The sequence below is a fragment of the Hyla sarda genome, chromosome 10 (assembly GCF_029499605.1).
Source record: "Hyla sarda isolate aHylSar1 chromosome 10, aHylSar1.hap1, whole genome shotgun sequence".
Taxonomy (NCBI): Eukaryota; Metazoa; Chordata; class Amphibia; order Anura; family Hylidae; genus Hyla; species Hyla sarda.
In genome coordinates, this window is record NC_079198.1 from 13588044 (window position 1) to 13615301 (window position 27258).

Below are 27258 nucleotides of genomic sequence, written 5' to 3' on the forward strand. Positions count from 1 at the left end.
AGTTGATATATAAAAAAAAAGTTTTTTCCTGGAATACCCCTTTAAACATCCTGCAACTGGACAAACATCATGGTAAAAGTATGAACTAACTGTTCCAGCTCTGCTGTTTTACTCTCGGGCTGTGGAGATTGTAAGTCTCAGGATGTCCCCAAATTCTACTATATATATATATATATATATATATATATATATATATACACATACACACACATTTAAAAAAAATAATAATTTTTTTACATTAACTAACATGTGACCAAGTTTAATCAAAATATCTCCAGCCATTGGGAAGTTATGCTGGGACATATGTACATGAATACACTATATAGAATAGTTCAGATTTATCGGGCGCCTCAATCAGGAGGCCAGACTGCACAGTGTTGTGTTTTTTTTTGTTTTTTAAGTAGGGAGCCCCCTAAACATATTTAGTAATTTCCTTCCTAAGCCGTGTGGGAGAAGAAAAAAGGGCACTTTCGTCCTCATATCCCTTCTTCATATCTCATCCTCATATCTCGACTTCACCTCATAACCCATCTTCATATCCCGACCTCATATCATGTCTTCATATCATGTGCTCATATACCAACCTCAATTCTTGACCTCATATCCTTGATCTCATAACCTGTCCTCATATCCCCTCCTCATATTCTGTCCTCATATGATGACCTCATATCTCTGATCTCGTATCCCTTCCTCATATCATGTCCTCATATCATGTCCTCATATCATGTCCTCATATCATGTCCTCATATCCCGTCCTCATATCATGTCCTCATATCATGTCCTCACATCCCGTCCTCATATCATGTCCTCATATCCCAACCTCATATTATGTCCTCATGCTCATAACCTCATATCTCATGCTCATGTCTCAACCTCATTACCCATCTTCATATCATGTCCTCATATCCCATCCTCAATTCTTGACCTCATATCCCCTCCTCATATTCTGTCTTCATACCTCAACCTCATATGACGACCTCATATCTTGTCCTCATATCTTGTCCTCATATCATGTCCTCATGTCCTAGATCTCATAACCCTTCCTCATATCTCGACCTCATATCTCGACCTCATAACCTGTCCTCATATGACGACCTCATATCTTGTCCTCATATCTTGTCCTCATATCATGTCCTCATGTCCTAGATCTCATAACCCTTCCTCATATCTCGACCTCATATCTCGACCTCATATCATGTCCTCGATCTCATAACCTGTCCTCATTTCCCTTCCTCCTATCTTGTCCTCATATCATGACCTCATATCCCGTCCTCATATCACGACCTCTAATCCTCAGTGTAACTATTATTTTGTTGACCTTTCTTATTTAACTTTTTTTTAATTGGCATAATAAAGAACATATTTTAAAGATATAGGAGTTTTGGCTATTTTGTAGCTTATAAGGCAGTGCTTCCCAACCAGGGTGCCTCGATCTGTTACAAAACTACAACTCCCAGCATGCCCAGACAGCCGAAGGCTGCAACAGCTGGAGGCACACTGGCTGGGAAATACTGTTATGAAGGTGTGGAGGTGAAGACCAGGGAAATCTCCTGCAGCACAGAGTGTTTCAGGGCTGATCTAACCAATCTGTAGTTTGCGGAATCATAGGCTTTCTTTCTACTGGGACAGAGCTTTTGTTTAGCCCTGTATCTATATAACACATTTTACATTCCCCTGTGGTATTTACACCGCCATGAAACGTGCCCCGATATGGAAAAAAGTAATTACAGGAGATACACAAAATAATCAAAATTTTATCAGGTCTCCAGAACATTCAGAGATGAGGTATATAGCCAACAGATGAGGTATATTTCATTTCCTGGCCTCCCCCCGATATCCCAGCGTTTGCATTTACGTAACAGAGCGCGACATTGTCGTACAGTAAAAACCATCAGGAACCAAGATCTTCAGATTCTTCAGGAAAGGACATAAAATTATTGGACGGGCATTGGCGCGATGATGTCATCAGTCATCCTGGATGCCGCACTTCAAGTTTGCTGGGACTGCGATGTCTATGGAGAACAGACATTGGTGAAATTAGTTTTTTTTTTTTTTTTAATATTGATTTTGTTGGAATTGTTCTTGATTTAGTGACATCTTGTGGTCATCCTGTGTACTGCAGAGAGTGTAAAAGTTATTGAGTGGCTCATAGCGGCATCTAGTGGTCATAATGTATATCACATCGGGGAAAGCTTATTCCTTGGGTCAGTGTTTCCCAACCAGGGTGCCTCCAGCTGTTGCAAAACTTCAACTCCCAGCATGCCCGGACAGCCGAAGGCTGTCCGGGCATGCTGGGAGTTGTAGTTTTGCAACAGCTGGAGGCCCCTTGGTTGGGAAACACTGCCTTTGGGGATGTAATGATCTGCAGACACACCTAGGGATAGTCAGGCTGGGTCCCCATAGACAGCTATGTAATTTGCACGGTATTCTTTTTTTCTCCAAATTAATTTCCACCGCTAATATTGCGTCACGGGCAGCGCAATCCCATTAACAGCGAGGAGACTCTGTTGCATCAGAATTTCTTATCGGAAATTTTGTAGTTTGGAAATTGCGTAGTCCGAACCCAGCCTCAGGCTAGGTTTCCCAGCAAAAAGGGCCGTAAAATGCCACATTCACCACAAAGCGTTATTTTGCGGTAAAAACGCTGCGGCCATGTGTTAGCTAAAATTCAATACGGAATTATGAAACGCCAGACCCATTTGGTGTTTTTTCCCTTAACCCCTTAAGGACTCAGCCCATTTTGGCCTTAAGGACTCAGACAATTTAATTTTTACGTTTTCATTTTTTCCTCCTCGCCTTCTTAAAATCATAACTCTTTTATATTTTCATCCACAGACTAGTATGAGGGCTTGTTTTTTGCGCGACCAGTTGTCCTTTGTAATGACATCACTCATTATATCATAAAATGTATGGCGCAACCAAAAAACACTATTTTTGTGGGGAAATTAAAACGAAAAACGCAATTTTGCTAATTTTGGAAGGTTTTGTTTTCACGCCGTACAATTTATGGTAAAAATGACGTGTGTTCTTTATTCTGAGGGTCAATACGATTAAAATGATACCCATTATTACTTACTTTTATATTATTGTTGCGCTTAAAAAAAATCACAAACTTTTTAACCAAATTAGTACGTTTATAATCCCTTTATTTTGATGACCTCTAACTTTTTTATTTTTCCGTATAAGCGGCGGTATGGGGGCTCATTTTTTGCGCCATGATCTGTACTTTTTTGATACCACATTTGCATATAAAAAACTTTTAATACATTTTTATAATTTTTTTTTAAATAAAATGTATTAAAAAAGTAGGAATTTTGGACTTTTTTTTTCGTTCACGCCGTTCACCGTACGGGATCATTAACATCTTATTTTAATAGTTCGGACATTTACGCATGCGGCGATACCAAATATGTCTATAAAAAATGTTTTTTACGCTTTTTGGGGGTAAAATAGGAAAAAACGGACGTTTTACTTTTTTATTGGGGGAGGGGATTTTTCCCTTTTTTTTTACTTTTAATTTTACATTTTTTTACATTTTTTTTTACACTTGAATAGTCCCCATAGGGGACTATTCATAGCAATACCATGATTGCTAATACTGATCTGTTCTATGTATAGGACATAGAACAGATCAGTGTTATCGGTCATCTCCTGCTCTGGTCTGCTCGATCACAGACCAGAGCAGGAGACGCCGGGAGCCGGAAGGAGGAAGGAGAGGGGACCTCCGTGCGGCGTTCTGAATGATCGGATCCCCGCAGCAGCGCTGCGGGCGATCCGATCGTTCATTTAAATCGCGAACTGCCGCAGATGCCGGGATCTGTATTGATCCCGGCACCTGAGGGGTTAATGGCGGACGCCCACGAGATCGCGGGCGTCGGCCATTGCCGGCGGGTCCCTGGCTGCGATCAGCAGCCGGGATCAGCCGCGCATGACAAGGGCATCGCTCCGATGCCCGCGGTTATGCACAGGACGTAAATGTACGTCCTGGTGCGTTAAGTACCACCTCACCAGGACGTACATTTACGTCCTGCGTCCTTAAGGGGTTAAAGGGGTACTCCAGTGGAAAACTTCTTTTTTTTTTTTTATCAACTGGTGCCAGAAAGTTAAACAGATTTGTAAATTAAACATTTGAGAGAGCATGGAAAATAAGCGGCACTCACCACAACCAGCTAGCGACAACTTCTTTATTTCTTAGGCGTGCAGTAAAACATGCAGGTGCAGGGAGACAAGGACGCCGGGGATTCCCCGGCGTCCTTGTCTCCCTGCACCTGCATGTTTTACTGCACGCCTAAGAAATAAAGAAGTTGTCGCTAGCTGGTTGTGGTGAGTGCCGCTTATTTTCCATGCTCTCTCAAATGTTTGATCCATGATTCTGTCCTGGCTGAGCACCCCACAAGCAGCGACACACATACACACCTGTTCCATCAAGAGCGAATATCAGGCTGCATGGTTGGCTGTGCCGAACGCTGTTTCTCACTACAAGCACAGATTTGTAAATTACTTCTATTAAAAAATCTTAATCCTTCCAATAGTTATTAGCTCCTGAAGTTGAGTTGTTGTTTTCTGTCTAACTCCTCTCTGATGACTCACGTCCCGGGAGCTGTGCAGTTCCTATGGGGATATTCTCCCATCATGCACAGCTCCCGGGACGTGACATCATCATTGAGCAGTTAGACAGAAAACTTCAGAAGCTAATAACTATTGGAAGGATTAAGATTTTTTAATAGAAGTAATTTACAAATCTGTTTAACTTTCCGGAGCCAGTTGATATATATATAAAAAAAAGGTTTTGCCTGGAATACCCCTTTAATCCTTCCAGTACTTTTTAGGGGCTGTATGCTACAGAGGAAATGCTTTTCTTTTTGAATTTCTCTGATGTCACGACCACAGTGCTCTCTGCTGACCTCTGCTGTCCATTTTAGGAACTGTCCAGAGCAGCATATGTTTGCTATGGGGATTTTCTCCTGCTCTGGACAATTGCTAAAATGGACAGCAGAGGTCAGCAGAGAGCACCGTGGTTGTGACATCAGAGAAATAAAAAAATTAAAGAATTTCCTCTGTAGTATACAGCCCCTAAAAAGTACTGGAAGGATTAAGATTTTTTTTAATAGTAATTTTTAAAAAGTAATTTACAAAGTTGATTTAAAAAAAAAAAAAAAAAAAGTTTTCCACAGGAGTAGCGCTTTTAAAATTTTTTTTTTTTTTTTTTTTTTTACTCTTTTTGGGTGTTTTAAGGGCTCAGTTTTCCAAAAAGCGCAGCATGTCGAGACTGGATTTAAAAAAAAATCTTTGCGTTTCTTTCTCATAGAAATTAATGCGGAGGCAAAAAGTGCGGGTTTTACCTTTGGTGTTTTTTTCGGGCATTTTTTTCCCCTCCCATTCCTTTAATACAAATCCTTGAGTCACATGACAAAGTATTCATGAGAAAAAAATGCAGCAAAAAAAAACGCCAAAAGCAAGAAAGGCGCCAAGAATAAAACCCACTATTTAAAAAAAAAAAAAAAAAAAAAAATGGCACAAATTCTGCTTCTTAGGAGGGCGAAGTGACAGGGCATTTTTTTGTGCCATTTTTTAGCTTAAAAAAAAAATGCCTCAGGGGGGGGGGGGGGGGGGCTCTATCAATGCTCAACTTTTTAGTGGTTAAAGGGGTACTCCGGTAAAAAACTATTTTTTTTTTATTTATTTTTTTTTAAATCAACTGGTGCCAGAAAGTTAAACAGATTTGTAAATTACTTCTATTTAAAAATCTTAACCCTTCCAGTACTTATCAGCTGCTGTATGCTCCAGAGGAAGTTCTTTTCTTTTTGAATTTCCTTTCTGCCTGACCACAGTGCTCTCTGCTGACACCTCTGTTCATGTCAGGAACTGTCCGGAGCAGGATAGGTTTGCTATGGTGATTTGCTTCTACTCTGGACAGTTCTTTACATGGACAGAGGTGTCAGCAGAGAGCACTGTGGTCAGAAAGAAAAGAACTTCCTGTGGAGCATACAGCAGCTGATAAGTACTGGAAGGATTAAGATCTTTATATAGAAGTAATTTACAAATCTGTTTAACTTTCTGGCACGTGTTGAATTAAAAAAAATAAAACAAATTTCACCGGAGTGCCCCTTTGAGGCCATGTTATTACTTTCCATCCAATAAAGGATCACGCCCCCGATCCCCTATTCTCAGTGTATGCAGTGAGTAGACGTCCTCACCTATCTGTCCAGGCCTTGGCAGGTTCAGGTTATTCATGATTTCCACAAATTCCGCTTCAGTCTTGGTCAGTCGGGGGTTCAGACGTTTCTCCTCCTCGACGGTTGTCACCGTCTGACCTGTAGTGGAGAAGGAGATCAGATATAGGAGAACGTACAGTGAGGAATCACTTCAGACTTTGGGACTGTAGGGACTGTGCAGGTCTATGAAGCCTGGGCGACCCTCTGACTACTACATGGTTCCATTGCTGCAAAAAACAAAAATGGTTTCTGTACTGTGGTGCAGGTAATAGTGTAGGGTATGTTGTTATTCAACCCTTAATTGTCGTGACGCCAGGATGATGTTTCCTTAAATAAATGGTCCTACCTCCAACCGTCCCAGAAACGGTAGGGAGAAATAATTGAATGTCCACAGCAGATATTTGATGAAACCGGAATAAACTTTACTGCAGGAAACAAAACAGTCTTTGTATAGAGGACCGTAGCTCAGGTTCCTGACAGGTTTGCTGGGACTTCTGAATACAATGAGCTTTGCTTTGCTGGCCACTGTGCTACTGGTTTTATGATAATTGAGTTGCAGTAGTCACACAGGATTTTAGTAGTTTTGAGCTGGATGACTCACGGTTTAGTGGCTGCGGAAGATAAGGCTTCAGGCCTAGCTTGGATTGATGATGAGATAGGAGATGTGCTTTCTCCGATAGTCCGGCAGGAAGAGAGAGAATCTAGTGGCAGCAGCCCCTTATATATTAAGAGGGTGAGACAAAGCTCATTGGATAGCCAAACCTGTCAGTCCTGACCCATGGAACTCTGGGTATATCACATGACCCAAAGGTCCTTAAACCATGGCATAACCTAAATCAAAGGCACGTGACCTCTAAAGGTCCTATACAGAGGTATCCTAGATTAATTACATATATAAATATATACATTAAATATTAACACATTGGGGAAGATTTATCAAAACCTGTGCAGAGGAAGAGTGGTGCAGTTGCCCATAGCAACCAATCAGATTGCATCTTTCATTTTCCACAGGCCTCTTTAGAGGCCTGTGGAAAATGAAAGAAGCAATCTGATTGGTTGCTATGGGCAACTGCACCACTCTTCCTCTGCACAGGGTTTGATAAATCTCCCCCATTGAGAGGTGACTTGGCCCTTCAGGAGAGACCATTAGCATGGAGGGACTCTGGCTGAGGGGACTCCAGACAAACTGAACAGGATATGTCCTGTACCGGGACACCACAGTACCTTGGCTACATCCTAAACTTAAAGGGACATTTCGGGATCTTTTTTTATTTGACGATGCTACAGGGGCTGTAAAGTTAGTGTAGTCCATAATATAGTGTCTGTACCTGTGTGTGACTCTTTTCTCGCAATTCTTATGTGATTTTCACCCCAATATTTATTTTTAACAGCAAACAAAATTACTTATGTCTCAGGATTTCCCAAGTTACAGTGAGTCAGCGACCGCTGTGTGGGAAAGAGTTAATCTTGCAACAGCTGTAGCCATCCTGATTAGAAAACACTGGTGTATTGCATTGAAGGGATCATAGGTGGCTGATCTGTGGGAGGGGGGGGAAGTGACCTCATACTTACAAATTATGGAACTATGGGATGTGTAGTTTAGAAAACGAAATTCAACAGGAAATACTCAGTTCTGGCAGGTACTTACTACTAAAATCACCTTATGGTGGATAACCCCTTTAAAAAGGGGTACTCCACTGCTCAGCATTTGGAACAAACTGTTCCGAACGCTGGAGCCGGCGCAGGGAGCTCGTGACATCATATCCCCGCCCCATCATGATGTCATAGACTTGCATTGAGGAGGCGTGGCGTGACGTCATGAGGGGGTGGGGCTATGATGTCACGAGCTCCCGGCTCCAGCATTCGGAACAGTTTGTTCCAAACACTGAGCAGCGGAGTACCCCTTTAACTTACTGACATAGTTCAGAGAGGTACGGAGATCCCTGAGGTCCTAGAACTCACCAGTATAGTCATGAGCTGGGTACAGGTGGCAGCTGTCGGGCAGGGTGAAGATCTTGCTGTGAACAGCCTGATACAAAGCTTTGGGGCAGCCTGTAAGTAAATCAGATTTTAGTTTATTTAGCAGCCCACAAATAGAGAAACACTGGGAGGAGGAGCAGGGATGTGCACAGACATTTTGGGGGTAGGGGCTGAGGAGGAGGAGGGTCACGTCCCTGAGGAGGAGGAGGGTCACGTCCCTGAGGAGGAGGAGGGTCACGTCCCTGAGGAGGAGGGTCACGTCCATGAGGAGGAGGAGTAGGGTCACGTCCCTGAGGAGGAGGAGGGTCACGTCCCTGAGGAGGAGGAGGGTCACGTCCCTGAGGAGGAGGAGGGTCACGTCCCTGAGGAGGAGGAGGGTCACGTCCCTGAGGAGGAGGAGGAGGGTCACGTCCCTGAGGAGGAGGAGGAGGGTCACGTCCCTGAGGAGGAGGAGGAGGGTCACGTCCCTGAGGAGGAGGAGGAGGGTCACGTCCCTGAGGAGGAGGGTCACGTCCCTGAGGAGGAGGAGGAGGGTCACGTCCCTGAGGAGGAGGAGGAGGGTCACGTCCCTGAGGAGGAGGGTCACGTCCCTGAGGAGGAGGAGGAGGGTCACGTCCCTGAGGAGGAGGAGGAGGGTCACGTCCCTGAGGAGGAGGAGGAGGGTCACGTCCCTGAGGAGGAGGAGGGTCACGTCCCTGAGGAGGAGGAGGAGGGTCACGTCCCTGAGGAGGAGGAGGGTCACGTCCCTGAGGAGGAAGAGGGTCACGTCCCTGAGGAGGAGGAGGGTCACGTCCCTGAGGAGGAGGAGGAGGGTCATGTCCCTGAGGAGGGTCACGTCCCTGAGGAGGAGGAGGGTCACGTCCCTGAGGAGGAGGAGGAGGGTCACGTCCCTGAGGAGGAGGAGGGTCACGTCCCTGAGGAGGAGGGTCACGTCCCTGAGGAGGAGGAGGAGGGTCACGTCCCTGAGGAGGGTCAGGTCCCTGAGGAGGAGGAGGGTCACGTCCCTGAGGAGGAGGAGTAGGATCATGTCCCTGAGGAGGAGGGACACGTCCCTGAGGAGGAGGAGGGTTACGTCCCTGAGGAGGAGGAGGGTCACGTCCCTGAGGAGGAGGAGGGTCACGTCCCTGAGGAGGAGGGTCACGTCCCTGAGGAGGAGGAGGGTCACGTCCCTGAGGAGGAGGAGGGTCACGTCCCTGAGGAGGAGGAGGGTCACGTCCATGAGGAGGAGGAGGAGGGTCACGTCCCTGAGGAGGAGGAGGGTCACATCCCTGAGGAGGAGGAGGGTCACGTCCCTGAGGAGGAGGAGGAGGGTCACGTCCCTGAGGAGGGTTAGGTCCTTGAGGAGGGTCACGTCCCTGAGGAGGAGGAGGGTCACGTCCCTGAAGAGGAGGAGGAGGGTCACGTCCCTGAAGAGGAGGAGGAGGGTCACATCCCTGAGGAGGAGGAGGGTCACGTCCCTGAGGAGGAGGAGGAGGGTCACGTCCCTGAGGAGGGTCAGGTCCCTGAGGAGGAGGAGGGTCACGTCCCTGAGGAGGAGGGACACGTCCCTGAGGAGGAGGGACACGTCCCTGAGGAGGAGGAGGGTCACGTCCCTGAGGAGGAGGAGGGTCACGTCCCTGAGGAGGAGGAGGGTCACGTCCCTGAGGAGGAGGAGGAGGGTCACGTCCCTGAGGAGGAGGAGGAGGGTCACGTCCCTGAGGAGGAGGAGGAGGGTCACGTCCCTGAGGAGGAGGAGGAGGGTCACGTCCCTGAGGAGGAGGAGGAGGGTCACGTCCCTGAGGAGGAGGAGGAGGGTCACGTCCCTGAGGAGGAGGAGGGTCACGTCCCTGAGGAGGAGGAGGAGGGTCACGTCCCTGAGGAGGAGGGTCACGTCCCTGAGGAGGAGGGTCACGTCCCTGAGGAGGAGGGTCACGTCCCTGAGGAGGAGGGTCACGTCCCTGAGGAGGAGGGTCACGTCCCTGAGGAGGAGGGGTCACGTCCCTGAGGAGGAGGAGGAGGGTCACGTCCCTGAGGAGGAGGAGGAGGGTCACGTCCCTGAGGAGGAGGAGGAGGGTCACGTCCCTGAGGAGGAGGAGGAGGGTCACGTCCCTGAGGAGGAGGAGGAGAGTCACGTCCCTGAGGAGGAGGAGGAGGGTCACGTCCCTGAGGAGGAGGAGGAGGGTCACGTCCCTGAGGAGGAGGAGGAGGGTCACGTCCCTGAGGAGGAGGAGGGTCACGTCCCTGAGGAGGAGGAGGAGGGTCACGTCCCTGAGGAGGAGGAGGAGGGTCACGTCCCTGAGGAGGAGGGTCACGTCCCTGAGGAGGAGGAGGGTCACGTCCCTGAGGAGGAAGAGGGTCACGTCCCTGAGGAGGAGGAGGGTCACGTCCCTGAGGAGGAGGAGGAGGGTCATGTCCCTGAGGAGGGTCACGTCCCTGAGGAGGAGGAGGGTCACGTCCCTGAGGAGGGTCACGTCCCTGAGGAGGAGGAGGGTCACGTCCCTGAGGAGGAGGAGGGTCACGTCCCTGAGGAGGAGGAGGGTCACGTCCCTGAAGAGGAGGAGGAGGGTCACGTCCCTGAAGAGGAGGAGGAGGGTCACGTCCCTGAAGAGGAGGAGGAGGGTCACGTCCCTGAGGAGGAGGAGGGTCACGTCCCTGAGGAGGAGGAGGAGGGTCACGTCCCTGAGGAGGAGGAGGAGGGTCACGTCCCTGAGGAGGGTCAGGTCCCTGAGGAGGAGGAGGGTCACGTCCCTGAGGAGGAGGAGTAGGATCATGTCCCTGAGGAGGAGGGACACGTCCCTGAGGAGGAGGGTCACGTCCCTGAGGAGGAGGAGGGTCACGTCCCTGAGGAGGAGGAGGGTCACGTCCCTGAGGAGGAGGAGGGTCACGTCCCTGAGGAGGAGGAGGGTCACGTCCCTGAGGAGGAGGAGGGTCACGTCCCTGAGGAGGAGGAGGGTCACGTCCCTGAGGAGGAGGAGGGTCACGTCCCTGAGGAGGAGGAGGAGGGTCACGTCCCTGAGGAGGAGGAGGAGGGTCACGTCCCTGAGGAGGAGGAGGGTCACATCCCTGAGGAGGAGGAGGGTCACGTCCATGAGGAGGAGGGTCACGTCCCTGAGGAGGAGGAGGAGGGTCACGTCCCTGAGGAGGAGGAGGAGGGTCACGTCCCTGAGGAGGGTTAGGTCCTTGAGGAGGGTCACGTCCCTGAGGAGGAGGAGGGTCACGTCCCTGAAGAGGAGGAGGAGGGTCACGTCCCTGAAGAGGAGGAGGAGGGTCACATCCCTGAGGAGGAGGAGGGTCACGTCCCTGAGGAGGAGGAGGAGGGTCACGTCCCTGAGGAGGGTCAGGTCCCTGAGGAGGAGGAGGGTCACGTCCCTGAGGAGGAGGGACACGTCCCTGAGGAGGGTTAGGTCCTTGAGGAGGGTCACGTCCCTGAGGAGGAGGAGGGTCACGTCCCTGAAGAGGAGGAGGAGGGTCACGTCCCTGAAGAGGAGGAGGAGGGTCACGTCCCTGAGGAGGAGGAGGGTCACGTCCCTGAGGAGGAGGAGGAGGGTCACGTCCCTGAGGAGGGTCAGGTCCCTGAGGAGGAGGAGGGTCACGTCCCTGAGGAGGAGGGACACGTCCCTGAGGAGGAGGAGGGTCACGTCCCTGAGGAGGAGGAGGGTCACGTCCCTGAGGAGGAGGAGGGTCACGTCCCTGAGGAGGAGGAGGGTCACGTCCCTGAGGAGGAGGAGGAGGGTCACGTCCCTGAGGAGGAGGAGGAGGGTCACGTCCCTGAGGAGGAGGAGGACGGTCACGTCCCTGAGGAGGAGGAGGAGGGTCACGTCCCTGAGGAGGAGGAGGAGGGTCACGTTCCTGAGGAGGAGGAGGAGGGTCACGTCCCTGAGGAGGAGGAGGAGGGTCACGTCCCTGAGGAGGAGGGTCACGTCCCTGAGGAGGAGGAGGAGGGTCACGTCCCTGAGGAGGAGGGTCACGTCCCTGAGGAGGAGGAGGAGGGTCACGTCCCTGAGGAGGAGGAGGAGGGTCACGTCCCTGAGGAGGAGGAGGAGGGTCACGTCCCTGAGGAGGAGGAGGAGGGTCACGTCCCTGAGGAGGAGGAGGAGGGTCACGTCCCTGAGGAGGGTCAGGTCCCTGAGGAGGAGGAGGGTCACGTCCCTGAGGAGGAGGAGTAGGATCATGTCCCTGAGGAGGAGGGACACGTCCCTGAGGAGGAGGGTCACGTCCCTGAGGAGGAGGAGGGTCACGTCCCTGAGGAGGAGGAGGGTCACGTCCCTGAGGAGGAGGGTCACGTCCCTGAGGAGGAGGAGGGTCACGTCCCTGAGGAGGAGGAGGGTCACGTCCCTGAGGAGGAGGAGGGTCACGTCCCTGAGGAGGAGGAGGGTCACGTCCATGAGGAGGAGGAGGAGGGTCACGTCCCTGAGGAGGAGGAGGGTCACATCCCTGAGGAGGAGGAGGGTCACGTCCATGAGGAGGAGGGTCACGTCCCTGAGGAGGAGGAGGAGGGTCACGTCCCTGAGGAGGAGGAGGAGGGTCACGTCCCTGAGGAGGGTTAGGTCCTTGAGGAGGGTCACGTCCCTGAGGAGGAGGAGGGTCACGTCCCTGAAGAGGAGGAGGAGGGTCACGTCCCTGAAGAGGAGGAGGAGGAGGGTCACATCCCTGAGGAGGAGGAGGGTCACGTCCCTGAGGAGGAGGAGGAGGGTCACGTCCCTGAGGAGGGTCAGGTCCCTGAGGAGGAGGAGGAGGGTCACGTCCCTGAGGAGGAGGGACACGTCCCTGAGGAGGAGGAGGGTCACGTCCCTGAGGAGGAGGAGGGTCACGTCCCTGAGGAGGAGGAGGGTCACGTCCCTGAGGAGGAGGAGGAGGGGTCACGTCCCTGAGGAGGAGGAGGAGGGTCACGTCCTGAGGAGGAGGGTCACGTCCCTGAGGAGGAGGGTCACGTCCCTGAGGAGGAGGAGGACGGTCACGTCCCTGAGGAGGAGGAGGAGGGTCACGTCCCTGAGGAGGAGGAGGAGGGGTCACGTCCCTGAGGAGGAGGAGGAGGGTCACGTTCCTGAGGAGGAGGAGGAGGGTCACGTCCCTGAGGAGGAGGAGGAGGGTCACGTCCCTGAGGGAGGAGGGTCACGTCCCTGAGGAGGAGGAGGAGGGTCACGTCCCTGAGGAGGAGGGTCACGTCCCTGAGGAGGAGGAGGAGGGTCACGTCCCTGAGGAGGAGGAGGAGGGTCACGTCCCTGAGGAGGAGGAGGAGGGTCACGTCCCTGAGGAGGAGGAGGAGGGTCACGTCCCTGAGGAGGAGGAGGAGGGTCACGTCCCTGAGGAGGGTCAGGTCCCTGAGGAGGAGGAGGGTCACGTCCCTGAGGAGGAGGAGGGTCACGTCCCTGAGGAGGAGGAGGGTCAGGTCCCTGAGGAGGAGGAGGGTCACGTCCCTGAGGAGGAGGAGGAGGGTCACTTCCCTGAGGAGGAGGAGGGTCACGTCCCTGAGGAGGAGGGTCACGTCCCTGAGGAGGAGGAGGAGGGTCACGTCCCTGAGGAGGAGGAGGAGGGTCACGTCCCTGAGGAGGAGGAGGAGGGTCACGTCCCTGAGGAGGAGGAGGAGGGTCACGTCCCTGAGGAGGAGGAGGAGGGTCACGTCCCTGAGGAGGGTCACGGTCCCTGAGGAGGAGGAGGGTCACGTCCCTGAGGAGGAGGAGGGTCACGTCCCTGAGGAGGAGGAGGAGGGTCACTTCCCTGAGGAGGAGGAGGGTCACGTCCCTGAGGAGGAGGAGGGTCACGTCCCTGAGGAGGAGGAGGGTCACGTCCCTGAGGAGGAGGAGGGTCACTTCCCTGAGGAGGAGGAGGGTCACGTCCCTGAGGAGGAGGAGGGTCACATACCTTGCTGGAAGTCTGTGCGCCCGCAGCCCCTGATGAGTAGGGCGTCACCGGTGAAGGCCAAGCTTTTATCATTGAGAACATACGTGAGGCAGCCATCTGTGTGCCCCGGAGTGGCCCGCGCCTCCAGAGACTGTAGAAGTAATATACTGCATTAAATTATTATTTGTAGAGCCTAATAGGAAATTATATATTTATCCCCCCACCCTCCACCATTAATGCGGTTTTCCTGTTATCTGGGGCAGTGCATTATGGGAGCTGAGATGAAAATGGCATATATATAGTAAAGCTGAGCTCAAATGAGCATTAACCCCTTAATGACCACGAGCGAAAACTTACACTAGTGGCCGTCTCCCGTTATGTGAAGCCCGCTCAGGAGCTGAGCGTGCTTCATACCCGTCAGGTCGCGATTACTATCAGCAGCCAGGACCCGCGGCTAAAACCGGATATCGCTGATGGGGCTGATGTCCGGTATTAACCCTCTAGACGCCATGATCAAAGTTGACCGCGGAGTCTAAACCGGGAGAAAAATCATTGCCTATTAGCTCAGTGGGCTGTTCGAGACCGCTGCGGTGAAGTCGGGGTGTCCCGGACAGCTGAGAGGACAGCAGGAGGGTACTTACCTCGTATCCCGCCGTCCGATCGTTACTCTGCTGCTCCGTGGCTGAGATCCAGGCTGGAGCAGCAGAGCACCAATAACACTGATCAATGCTATGCTATGGCTTTGCATTGATCAGTGTCTGCAATCAAGGTATTGCATGTTATAGTCCCCTATGGGGGCTATAACATTGCAAAAAAAATAAAAAAGTGTAAAAAATAAATAAATAGTTAATAAATGTGATTTAACCCCTTCCCTAATAAAAGTTTGAATCACCCCCCCCCCCCTTTTCCCATAAAAAAATTAATGTAAATAAAAACAAACATAAAACATATGTGGTATCACTGCCTATATGCGTAAATGTCCGAAGTATGAAAATATAATGTTAAGTAAACTTCACGGTTAATGGTCAAAAAATTCCAAAGTCCAAAATTGCGTATTTTTTGGTCACTTTGTATACCCTACAAATTATTTTTTTTTTTTTAAAAAGGCAATCAAAAAGTCCATATCATAAAAATTTCAGATCATGGTGCAAAAAGTGAGCCCTCATACATCCCCGTATACGGAAAAATAAAACTTATGGGGGTCAGAAGAGGACAAGTTTACACATACTAATTTTGGTGCATGTAGTTATAATTTTTTTAAAGTAGTAAAATAAAATAAAACCTATATAAATTAGGTGTCCTTGTAACCGTATGGACCTACAGAATAAAGATATGGTGTCATATTTACCGAAAAGTGCACTGCGTAGAATCGGAAGCCCCCAAAAGTTACATAATGGCGTCTTGTTTTTTTTTTTTTTAATTTTACCCCACACATTTTTTTTCTGGTTTCGCCGTAAATTTTGTGGTGAAATGATTGATGTCCTTATAAAGTACAATTGGTGGCGCAACAAATAAGCGCTCACATGGGTCTGTAGGTGCAAGATTGAAAGTGTTATGATTTTAAGAAGGTGATGAGGAAAAATCGAAAATGCAAATATTGAAAAACCCTGCGTCCTCAAAGGAGAACTCCGGAATATAAAAATTGTCCCCCATACTGCCGGCAGTAAAAAAATAAAGATGTACATACCTTCCTCCGCTCCCCCGGGGCCTCCGGTAACCGTCTCCGGTCTCCGCCGCGATCCACTTCCAGGTTGCCGGTGGTCGGATGAATCATACTGCGCTCAGCCAATCACCAGCCGCAGTGAAGTCCGACTCGGCCGGCGATAGGCTGAGCGACAGTGTGAAAACGCTTCAGGACACTAAATTCTTCACTACACCGGCACCGGGGCCGAAAACGTCACACTGACGCTCAGCCTATCGCCGGCCGAGTCGGACTTCACTGCGGCTGGTGATTGGCTGAGCGCAGTATGATTCATCCGACCACCGGCAACCAGGAATAGGATCGTGGCGGAGACCGGAGACCGTTACCGGAAGCCCCGGGGGAGCGGAGGAAGGTATGTACATCTTTATTTTTTTTTACTGCAGTATGGAGGACAATTTTTATGTTCTGGAGTTCTCCTTTAAGGGGTTAAAGGGGTTATCCAGTGAAAAAACTAATTTTCTTTTTCATATCAACTGGCTCCAGAAAGTAAACAGATTTGTAAATTACTTCTATTCTTTTTCTAACTTTTTATTTTTATTATATCCCCAATTACAATAAATTATTAATTAATCATATAATTACTACTATTAACATTAATATCTTCGCACATTATAAAAAATAAATAAATGAAAAAAAACCTTACAATTCCCAATTTTAGGTCTAGTGTCCTGTCCGGGTGGGACAGGACAATAGACCTAAAATTGGGAATTGTGAGTTTTTTTTTTTTTTTTTAAACCCTTTTGTAAGAGTCTTATTACCCACATCCACATCCTCTTTACTAACGAACCCTCTTCTGCTTTCCCCTTCTTTTTTCCTTAATTTGCACCAAAAGGGAGAAAAAACCTTCCCCTCAATTACTCTCATTTTATAGTTTAGGCCCCACCACACCATTCACCACCACCTTCCTTCTCCTATTCTCCGCTGCTTATTATTTACCAGATATTTACCCCCCCCCCCCCCCAGTTGTATTTTGTTAAGTTTAGCCACTATCCTTCCTGACTCTCTAGGGATCCACTGATGATATGTTTAAAGGGGTTCTCCACCATAAGGAGATTTTAGTACGTACCTGGCAGACAGAAATGGACATGCTTAGGAAGGATCTGCGCTTGTCTTGGGGCTAAATGGCTATGTTGTGAGATTACCATAACACTGTGGCTAGCTTTTTGTTAACTTGTATTTCCTGTTTGACTTTTCTTTTTTTGACTACAAATCCCACAATTCCATTTTCCTCCCTCCCACACATCAGCCACCCCACCCATTGAAACATAAATGAGCTGCATCCATTTAAAAGACCTGTGGTTTTCAATCAGGGTGCCTACAGCTGTTGCATTAGTTGCAGATTGATCTCTCTCCCACCAAGCGATCACTCCACCCATTGAAGCAGACAGGCTCCCTGTCATCAGATGACTAGTGATGTCATGTCTCGGCCGCATTGCAACCTGGGAAAAATCTGAGACAACAGTCATTTTGTATGCTGTTAAAAATAAATATTGGGGTGAAAACCACAGAAGAATTGTCAGAAAACCGTCACACACAGGTACAGACACTATGTTATGAACTACACTAACTTTACAGCCCCTGTAGCATAGTCAAATAAAAATTATTCCTGGAATACCCCTTTAATCGCACATCTCCAGGATCAACAAGCTTGGGGAGAAACTGCTACTTATTCAGCGCATCTTATTTTGCAAACTATTATGTAGCTTTCTGAAGGAGGACAGTCTTCATACATTCATCCCTTCATCAGATGAAGTGGGAGGGCCCTCAATCCAACAACATACACTCCAGTGAGGGGGGGGGGGAAGGGGAGAAAAAAAGATTAAACATAAAATAAAAAATATTTATAAAAATGTGTTTTCTCTTTTCCCTTCCTCCCATTCAGAAATCCCCTCTTTCGGTTCCTATATTCCGCCTATAATCTATCATTAGGGTCATCTTTTTTGTCGGACAAAGCACCTCCCCTTACAAAACAGTAGTCCTTTACCAACCCCTCCCTCAGCCCCCCAACCCCACCCCATAGCAGAAGGGAGGAAAAAAAAAGAAAAAAAAATTACTTCTATTAAAGTAAGAGCACAGCAGAGAGCACTGTGGTCAGACGGAAAATAACTCATCTTCAGCAGCTGATAAGTACTGGAAGGATTAAGATTTTTTTTTAATAGAAGTAATTTACAAATCTGTTTAACTTTCTGTAGCCAGTTGATATGAAAAAAAAAAAAAAAAAGTTTTTTACTGGAATACCCTTTAAACTTCCAATTTCTCCACCATAACTTTGGCTGAAGGTGGAGAACAAAATATGTTATTCTGTAACTAACCGCATAGGTTGTATATGGGCAACTGATCTAAAATGTATATGTAGATTTAGACTATGAGGTTTTATGTAAATTGGAGTTCTCATTAGGAGGTAATTTAACCTCAAGTACTAAAAATCTAAAAGAATGACCGACCTGAATTTATTTCATATAAAGTTTGTTTGTTGGTTCCTAAACTGTATGTTTTTATACATTGTAAATAAAAAAAACATCCCCCAAAAAAAAAAGTTTTTAAAGATTTTTTTGCCACTGGACAATTTAAAGTTCAATCAGATTATATGAAGATACTAAACTTAGGTCATGACTAGAGATGAGCGAACTTACAGTAAATTCGATTCGTCACAAACTTCTCGGCTCAGCAGTTGATGACTTTTCCTACATAAATTAGTTCAGCCTTCAGGTGCTCCGGTGGGCTGGAAAAGGTGGATACAGTCCTATGAAAGAGTCTCCTAGGACTGTATCCACCTTTTCCAGCCCACGGGAGCACCGGAAAGCTGAACTAATTTATGCAAGATAAGTCATCAACTGCCGAGCCGAGAAGTTAGTGACGAATCGAATTTACTGTAAGTTCGCTCATCTCTAGTCATGACCCCATTTCTGCCCCGTTACTTATGCCTAAGGACCGAGCGCACACTTACATATTTGCCGAATTTGATGAGGTCTCCCTCCTGTATGTGAATGTCCGCCACCGCTCCACTGTCCTTAGAGATGACGCTCTTACACCCCGGAAGAAGCTTCTTCAAAACCCCCGTCCCAGTGATATGATCCGCGTGGCAGTGAGTGTTGACTGGAGGGTGAAAATTAAAAAAGAGGGAAGTGTTAAGGCTTCTTTTACACTGCCGATGCGCCCTGTCGAGAACAAATGTCCAACTTTCTTTTTTTTTTTGAGTTTCGTCATTTTGATGGGGCACAAAGGGCAACAGCGGGTCCCGATTGACCCCATCATAGTCAATGAAATACGCTGGATGCCACTGTTTTTCAAAGGGAATAGTGGTAGAAATAGACGGCACAAGGTGCTATTTTCCCCAGCCGCCCTGGCGGCCATCACACTACCATGTGACAATGGTAATATGAAAGGGGCCTAAGAATGGGTATCCATATAAGGGGAGATATTATAGAAAGTATATTCTTGTACATAGGGGGCAGTATTAGTCTAGTAGTAGATAGGAGGTAGTATTAGTCTAGAAGTACATAGGGGGTAGTATTAGTCTAGAAGTACATAGGGGGCAGTATTAGTCTAGAAGTACATAGGGGGGCAGTATTAGTCTAGTAGTAGATAGGAGGTAGTATTAGTCTAGAAGTACATAGGGGGGCAGTATTAGTCTAGTAGTAGATAGGAGGTAGTATTAGTCTAGAAGTACATAGGGGGGTAGTATTAGTCTAGAAGTACATAGGGGGCAGTATTAGTCTAGAAGTACATAGGGGGGCAGTATTAGTCTAGAAGTACATAGGGGGGCAGTATTAGTCTAGAAGTACATAGGGGGCAGTATTAGTCTTGAAGTATATATGGGGCAGTATTAGTCTAGAAGTACATAGGGGGCAGTATTAGTCTAGAAGTACATAGGGGGGCAGTATTAGTCTAGAAGTACATAGGGGGGCAGTATTAGTCTAGAAGTACATAGGGGGCAGTATTAGTCTTGAAGTATATAGGGGGCAGTATTAGTCTAGAAGTACATAGGGGGGCAGTATTAGTCTAGAAGTACATAGGGGGCAGTATTAGTCTAGAAGTACATAGGGGGCAGTATTAGTCTAGAAGTACATAGGGGGGCAGTATTATTCTAGAAGTACATAGGGGGGCAGTATTAGTCTAGTAGTAGATAGGAGGTAGTATTAGTCTAGAAGTACATAGGAGGCAGCACGAAAACAGCGTTCGGAATATTTACTTCTAAACACTGGCCAGTGGAGTACCGCTTTAAGGAAAGAGAATGTAAGGAAGTTATGGACAGAGATGTGGGGCGGTGTTTACTATTGCAAACCTGACATGTTTTGTAGGGTTGTGCGCCAGTTTCTGAATTTGTGCCAGAATTGAAAAAAATCCCGACTAACTCTCCATTTTGCTAAGAAAACCCCAAAAGGGGGCGTGACCATCTGGGAAAGGGGCATGGTCACCGAAAAGAGGCGTGTTCCCGACAGGTTTCCACAGAAAATTTGGTGGATTTCAGCTGAGGAAAACCAGACAGATCAGAGCACGTGTAAAAAAAAAAAAAAAAAGCGTGTAGGGAACCCTTAGTAAATACCGTGAAAAATAAATTGTAAGGAATTTAAACCCACAAAGAAACCTACACAACACTCTTAGTAAATAAGGGCCAGTGTGTGGGTGTGTGGCCCTATTTGTAAGTTCTTACAGAGGAACACCGTGAGATGCTGATGGAAGAGGTTGGTCATAGAAGTTTAGAGGTGGCTTGCACAGATGTGTTGATGGGGAACTTAAAGGGGTACTCCGGTGGAAAACTTTTTTTTTTTTTTTTTTTTTTTTTTAAACCAACTGGGGCTAGAAAGTTAAACATGTTTGTAAATTACTTCTATTAAAAAAAAATCTTAATCCTTCCAGTACTTATTAGCGGCTGTATACTACAAAGGAAATTCTTTTCTTTTTTGGTTTATTTTCTGTCAAGAGCACAGTGCTCTCTGCTGACACCTCTGTCCATGTTAGGACTTGTCCAGAGCAGGAAAAAAATCCCCATAGCAAACATATGCTGCTCTGGACAGTTCCTAAAATGGACAGAGGTGTCAGCAGAGAGCACTGTGGTTGTGACCAAAAAGAAATCCAAAAAGAAAAGAATTTCCTCTGTAGTATACAGCCGCTAATAAGAAAGGCAAGGGAGGGGGGGGGGGGTAGAGACTGAATTTGGTTGAAGGAACATTTATCTGATAACAGTAGGTCAATGCTGCCACCATGTTTGTTGCAGTGGGATGTGAGAAATTAGAAGTCTGCCATAGGGAAAAGGTGTTGTGGTAACTGCCTTGGGGTGTAGTGTAGTTGGGGTGTTGCTTCGGTATATGAGGGGTTAATTCAACCCCTGTCACTTGTGACGCCAGGGTGAGGGTTAATACGCTGAGGTAAATCTTCGGCCTATCGCCACCCTTCCCAGGAACGATAGGCGCGTGCTTAAATGAATGAAGGTCCACAATAGAGATGAACTTGAACTTACATAAAATTTACTGAGGTACTTGCGGTACATCCAATTAACAGTAACAGTCTTAGCAATACAGTCTCTATGTAGAACGGCAGTGATTGACAGATGCCGCGGACCATTAGCTTATCCAAAGGATTATTAGAATTAGTGCAGAGATCCGTCCGGATTTAGGGGTCTGTTTAGGTCCGGTGATCTTGCGGAGTCAACAGGGATTGAGGTAACTCACAGTTTTGTAAGATGGCCGTTGCCGCAAGGCTTGGGCCTAGTCACTGCTGACGACAGCTGCGCAGATCCTCCTCTATCAGCAGCCCATGAGGAAAAAAAAACTGAGTAATGGCCGCCGCTCCCTTATATGGGCAGGGCCGTTTTGGATTGGTCCGTGTCAGCTGTCACTCACCGTTACAATGCATGGTGGGCAATCACCTGACTTCCTCCAAAGGTCCTTGAACCAGAAAACCATAGTTTTTGGAACGCATCACATGACCCACAGGTCCTGTGACGCCACAACAAGGTAAGTACACTTTATTTACATATTTACACATTGAATTTGAATAATTTTAACTATTAAAGGGGTGACAAGAGGCTAACTATAGATGAGGACCCCACCGGTACCTAGGGACTCTGACTTTGGGGACCTCACCACAAGGTAACGGATCCAATCCGGTACTGGGACACCACAGTGTCTAAGAGTGTCAGCCAAGCTTCTGTTAGACCTAGTAAAAATAGGTTGTGGCTAATATAGTTTGTGGATGTAGCGATGTTTGTTGCGGACACAGCATGCCTCCTAGAGTGCACCTGAGAGAAAATGTAGGAGAACTGTGCCACCGAATGAGTGGAGCAACAACGGGCATGTGCAGTCAGTGGCCCATTCATTCTCTAAGAGGCTTCCAAACATTGCCGAGCTCAGCAATGTCCAGAGGCCCCATAAAAATGAATGGAGCAGTGGGCACACATGTGGGCTCCCGCTCCAGTCAGAAAACATTTGTCCTCCGTTCTCTGTGTCAGCACTAGTTGGACCAACACACAACCACTAGTTATCTCTTCTCCTGTTAGGGGATAACTTTCTGAAATGAAAATACCCCATTAATCTTATTTATATATTAACCGAGAATCGAAACACTTAGGAAGTGACATATAAGGGTTTATAGATCCTGAACCCCCAATATACCTGCATAGACCATATTAAGGCCAAGATCTTTGACCAGCTTCGCATCCCGGTTCGCAGTCTCCAGCACGGGGTCGATCAGGACGGCTTCTTTGGTTTCTGCATCAGCGAGCAGGTAGGTGTACGTACAGCTGACAGGCTCAAACAACTGGGAGGACACAAGAAAAGAAAGGGGATTACAGGTATTTTACAGAAATAACCATAGTAACCTCTTCATCCTAAGCAACCGCAGCGCTAAAGATGACCCTGCCCCAATGGAAACAATGTAATAATAATAATAATGCATTACGAGTCATCCATGTGTGGTGACCCAGTACAGAAAGAGTTCCTATCATGAACTCATCTGTCCCTAATCCCCCCCCCCCCCCCCCCCATCTGTCCCTGACTCTAATCCTACCTTTTATTTTTTGTAAAACCCCTTTTCCTACCTTTATAAATTCCTTGTTAGTTACTCAGTTTTGCTGCCTCTGTGAGAGAGGAAGGGGGGAGTGGCCCAGCAAGTGGGATGTCAGTTGAAGCCTGGCTGGGCTCACTTCTGCCCTTCTTCTGCAGGCACTGCGATCAGGTAATTGGGGGGGGGATATCACTGCCTATACAACCTCCTTGTCTGCGCAGGTAACCCCGGTCTCACCCTCCGCTGTGGACCGGCCTACCTGTCCTAAGTGCTGCGATCCAGTACTGCGACCCTGCTTGTAACGCTGTATTCCTGCGGCGCTGCAGGGCGGTTATTGTTATAACTGGCAGGCACAGCAGCTGTCCTGCCTGCCCACCGTCCTTGCGCAGCGCGGCTCCCGCCTGTCTGATTCACAGGCAGGGAGCTGTGCTGTGCTTTTCTGTGTCCCAGCTGCACTGGGAGTTCGGACTCATGCTGCCAGGCTGGCATGAGTCTGAAATCAATGAGCCGGGACATGTAGGGAGACCCCTAGTGGTCAGTTTGTAAAAAAAAAAAAAAAAAATATATATATATATATATATATATATATATATACACATACATACATTTTTGTTAATCACATGGTATTAAAAAGTTGTTTCTAATACATTGATTAACAAGATATACATTTTCTTTGATGATAGGTACTCTGTAAGCCTGTTAAAACCTGTTGTTAGGGTAGTGTGCATGAGGTAAACCAGATGACCTGTCAGCCCTAATGGAAATCCCCCAAATTTGCCCCATATATAGGGGGTTCAGAGGTCAGACTAGAGAAAAGTAGAGGATAGTTTGGATTTTAGCTGAGGTAAAGCCTGGAGAAAGTCTGAATAGAGAGCGTGAGGTGTTCTGAGGAGCGTCAATCTAACAAGTCTAATCCTGCAACCACGCACCTTCTAAAACAAGTCCCCTACGCTCAGGTGAATGTCAAAGCCTAGTGGTAAGCACTCAGTTCCGGGGATCCAAGTCAGTCATTCTGCAGCACTAAAGTCAGCGTGGGTTGCCATACATCAAGTCAGTCATATACAGCACAATCCCTTTGTACCAATTTGAGCTGTAACAGATTTTGCCATCTATCTTGCCTCAGTAAAGTCAGTTTATCTGTAACCTTGGGTCAGAGTGTTTATTGCCCCATGCCTAGCCCAGGAGAAGCTGACTCAACCTCAGATGGTGTTTAGGTTAACTGTACCCTGGCATCACGAAAAGGTTAATTTGCACATTACCATCACTCGACACCACACATATATGGATTTACAGTATACTAACACACCCTTCCATGACCTCAAAGTGAATTAACTGGTAATATAACATATACCCCTGAATATCAGCCTTTGGGCCATCTTAGGCACCAGGGGACAACTGCGTTTTCACCCCATATAGTTATGCCCGTCCCATTCCTTTCCGATGGGTTATGGGAACCTGCACAGGGAACAGTCTTAGGCCCATCCCTAAACACAAAACTGTCTCTGGCACCAGCAGGGGGCTCTATTATAATGCCCCTCTGTTTCGGTGGCTGACCTGGCTCATGTAAAGGGGGGGGGGGGTATTGGTCTTATTAATAACAGTAAATTATAATAGTGCCCTTGGACTAACAGCCCCTCCACCCGTACTGTGAGATGAACATTAATCCCCCCCCATAAACATGACAGGAATGTAGCAAACACGAAGGGGAGGCCAGCGCTCACATCAGGACAAATAACTTACAAAGAGAAGATAGAATTGACGCATTTCATGTCCAAGGACATTACCCAAAAATCTATGGCGAAACCAAAAAAGATTATAATAATTGTGTAACAAAATTGAAGAAAAAACACCATTTTGTAAATTTGGGGGGCATCAGTTTCTACGCAGTACATTTTTCAGTAAATATGACCCCTTCTCTTTATTCTGTAGGTCCATACGATTAAAATGATCCCCTATTTATATAGGTTTGATTTTGTTGTACTTCTGGAAAAAAATCATAACTACATCTTCTGACCCCTATAACTTTTTATTTTTACGTGTATGGGGGCGGTATGAGGGCTCATTTTTTTGCGCTGTGATCTGAAGTTTTTAGCGGTATCATTCTTGTATTGATCGGGCTTTTTGATCGCTTTTTATTCATTTTTTTCAAGATATAAAAAGTGACAAAATACGCCTTTTCCAGTCTCCTGAATGTCAACTCTACCTAGGTAGTGATACATCCCCAGCTGCTGTATTGCTGCATAACTAGGAAGACTTGTCATTCAGGAGTCTGGGAAAGCTAAATGATAAGTCTTCATTAGGGGGTCTGGGCTGCGATCTGTAATCGTTTCAGGAGTCTGTAGTGGTTTAGGGGTGTTACCCAAGGTTAAAGGGGTACTCCACCCCTAGACATCTTATTCTGTATCCAAAGGATAGGGGATAAGATGTCTGATCGCGGGGGGTCCCGCCGCTGGGGAGCCCCACAATATAGCACGCAGTACCCCACCTGTTACTGCTCCGGAAGCGCTGGAGGGTCTGGCTCCCGACCACGGAAGATCGTGACGTCACGACTCCGCCCCCTCAATGCAAGTCTATGGGAGGGGGCGTCACGCCCCCTCCCATAGACTTGCATTGAGGGGGCGGAGTCGTGACATCACGATACACCGTCCCCGTGGTCGGGAGCCAGACCCTCCAGCGCTTCCTGCAGTGCTTACAGGTGGGTGCTGCGTGCTATATTGCGGGGGTCCCCAGCGGGACCCCCCACGATCAGACATCTTATCCACTATACTTTGGATAGGGGATAAGATGTCTAGGGGTGGAGTACCCTTTTAAATCTGAAGAGTCTGGATGTTTAAGATGTATCTTATCCAGGGGCTGCAGGACATTGTGGATCTCCCAGTCCAGTAAACTTATTCCAGATCCGCTGGGATCCAGTCCAGACCTTCTCAGTGCCCGGAGCTGGAATCTGGAGATGAATGTGTATAGTTTCCTCCTTCACCTCCCCCTTCTCTGTACTGACACATGGATCCACCTCCAGCACTTCAGGCTTCATAAAACCACAAGGAAAATTTCACCTAATGTCCTTGAAGATGTCATAGTAAAGATCATAGGGGGAAGACGATTATCATACAGCTTTCCCAGTCTCCTGAAGGACAACAAGTCTTCCTAGTTATGGCACAATACAGCAATGTATTACTGCCTAGGAAGATCTGTCTGGGAAAGCTGAGTGAGTTTCCATGTAGAAGGCGTAATGGAAGCATTTTAGCTACCCAGCTTTTCCAAATACCGAAAAAAAAAAAAAAAAAGCTGAATAGATTTTCCAACAGTAGGGACAAATCCTAGGATGTATTTTTCCTGACGATCCGGCTGCAATAAGTAAAGCAAGACTTGTCAGTAGGGCAGGGTTACCCAACCAAGGAAAAACTACAACTCCCAGAATGCACGGTCCGGGCATGCTGGGAGTTGTAGGACTAGTCTTGTCGGTGTTTCCCAAACAGGGTGCCTCCAGCTGTTGCAAAACTGCAACTTCCAGCATGCCCGGACTGTCGGACAGCTGAAGGCTTTCCGGGCATGCTGGGAGTTGTAGTTTTGTAAGTTTGTGGAACCTAATCATGACCTAGAGCAGTGTTTCCTAACCAGGGTGCCTCCAGCTGTTGCAAAACTACAACTCCCAGCATGCCCGGAGAGCCGAAGGCAGTCCGGGCATGCTGGGAGTTGTAGTTTTGCAACAGCCAAAGGCAGTCCAGGCATGCTGGGAGTTGTAGTTTTGTATGTTTGCGGAACATAATCAAGACCTAGAGCAGTGTTTCCCAACAAGTGTGCCTCCAGCTGTTGCACAACAACAACTCCCAGCATGCCTCGACAGACATTGGCTGTCCGGGCATGCTGGGAGTTGTAGTTCTGCAACAGCCAAAGGCAGTCCGGGCATGCTGGGAGTTGCAGTTTTGCAAGGTTGTGGAACCTAATCATGACCTAGAGCAGTGTTTCCCAACAAGTGTGCCTCCAGCTGTTGCAAAACAACAACTCCCAGCATGCCCGGACAGACATTGGCTGTCCGGGCATGCTGGGAGTTGTAGTTCTGCAACAGCCAAAGGCAGTCCGGACATGCTGGGAGTTGTAGTTTTGTAAGTTTGTGGGACCTAATCATGACCTAGAGTAGGGTTTCCCAACAAGTGTGCCTCCAGCTGTTGCAAAACTACAACTCCCAGCATGCCCGGACAGCCAACGGCTGTCCGGGCATGCTGGGAGTTGCAGTTTTGCAACACCTGGCGGCACCCTGGTTGGGGAACGCCGCAGTAGGGACTCAAAAACAGGAAGGGTTATTGGAGCCAAAAAAAAAAAAAAAAAACATCCGGCACAGAGGAGGTTAACTCACATGCCCATCAGCGATTTAACCCCTCCAGCGCTGGCGATGATTTACCTGTCTGAAGACCAGTCCTCTGCCCGCTGCCAGGGCACTGTACCCCCTCACCCCTCCGATCAGCCCTTTGCCTATAGAATTCATCATTTCTGACTGTCACCGGATGGACGCCCACTGTGTCACTACTAGATGGGTCA

The 27258-nt window shown here is 48.1% G+C and overlaps 1 protein-coding gene across 3 annotated transcripts; it reads right to left on the reverse strand.

Annotated features, from left to right (window-relative positions):
* Positions 1–228: 228 nt before the first annotated feature.
* On the reverse strand, positions 229–27258 carry LOC130293912 (persulfide dioxygenase ETHE1, mitochondrial-like). Of its 3 annotated transcripts, none has more exons than XM_056543178.1 (8): positions 27122–27258; positions 22332–22476; positions 18665–18813; positions 14037–14166; positions 8178–8267; positions 6198–6314; positions 1057–2012; positions 229–964 (listed from the first exon to the last, which is right to left on the reverse strand). In XM_056543178.1, the coding sequence occupies exons 1-7, from the start codon at positions 27206–27208 to the stop codon at positions 1966–1968; spliced, it is 765 nt and encodes a 254-aa protein (XP_056399153.1). In that variant the 5' UTR covers positions 27209–27258; the 3' UTR covers positions 229–964; positions 1057–1965. The 3 variants fall into 3 exon arrangements, with proteins under 3 accessions (XP_056399153.1, XP_056399154.1, XP_056399155.1); XM_056543179.1 differs by having other exon boundaries at positions 27077–27205; XM_056543180.1 differs by lacking the exon at positions 27122–27258 and adding an exon at positions 22982–23062.

Bases quoted from the DNA above. Each gene is read 5' to 3' on its own strand.
- LOC130293912 (XM_056543178.1), bottom strand. From the start codon at position 27,208: ATGATGAATTCTATAGGCAAAGGGCTGATCGGAGGGGTGAGGGGGTAC. The intron at 22,477-27,121 runs GTAAATCATCGC...GTGTCCTCCCAG, and splicing joins GAGGACTGGTCTTCAGACAG to TTGTTTGAGCCTGTCAGCTG. The intron at 14,167-18,664 runs GTAAGTGTGCGC...TTACTTCTACAG, and splicing joins TCATCAAATTCGGCAAATAT to TCTCTGGAGGCGCGGGCCAC.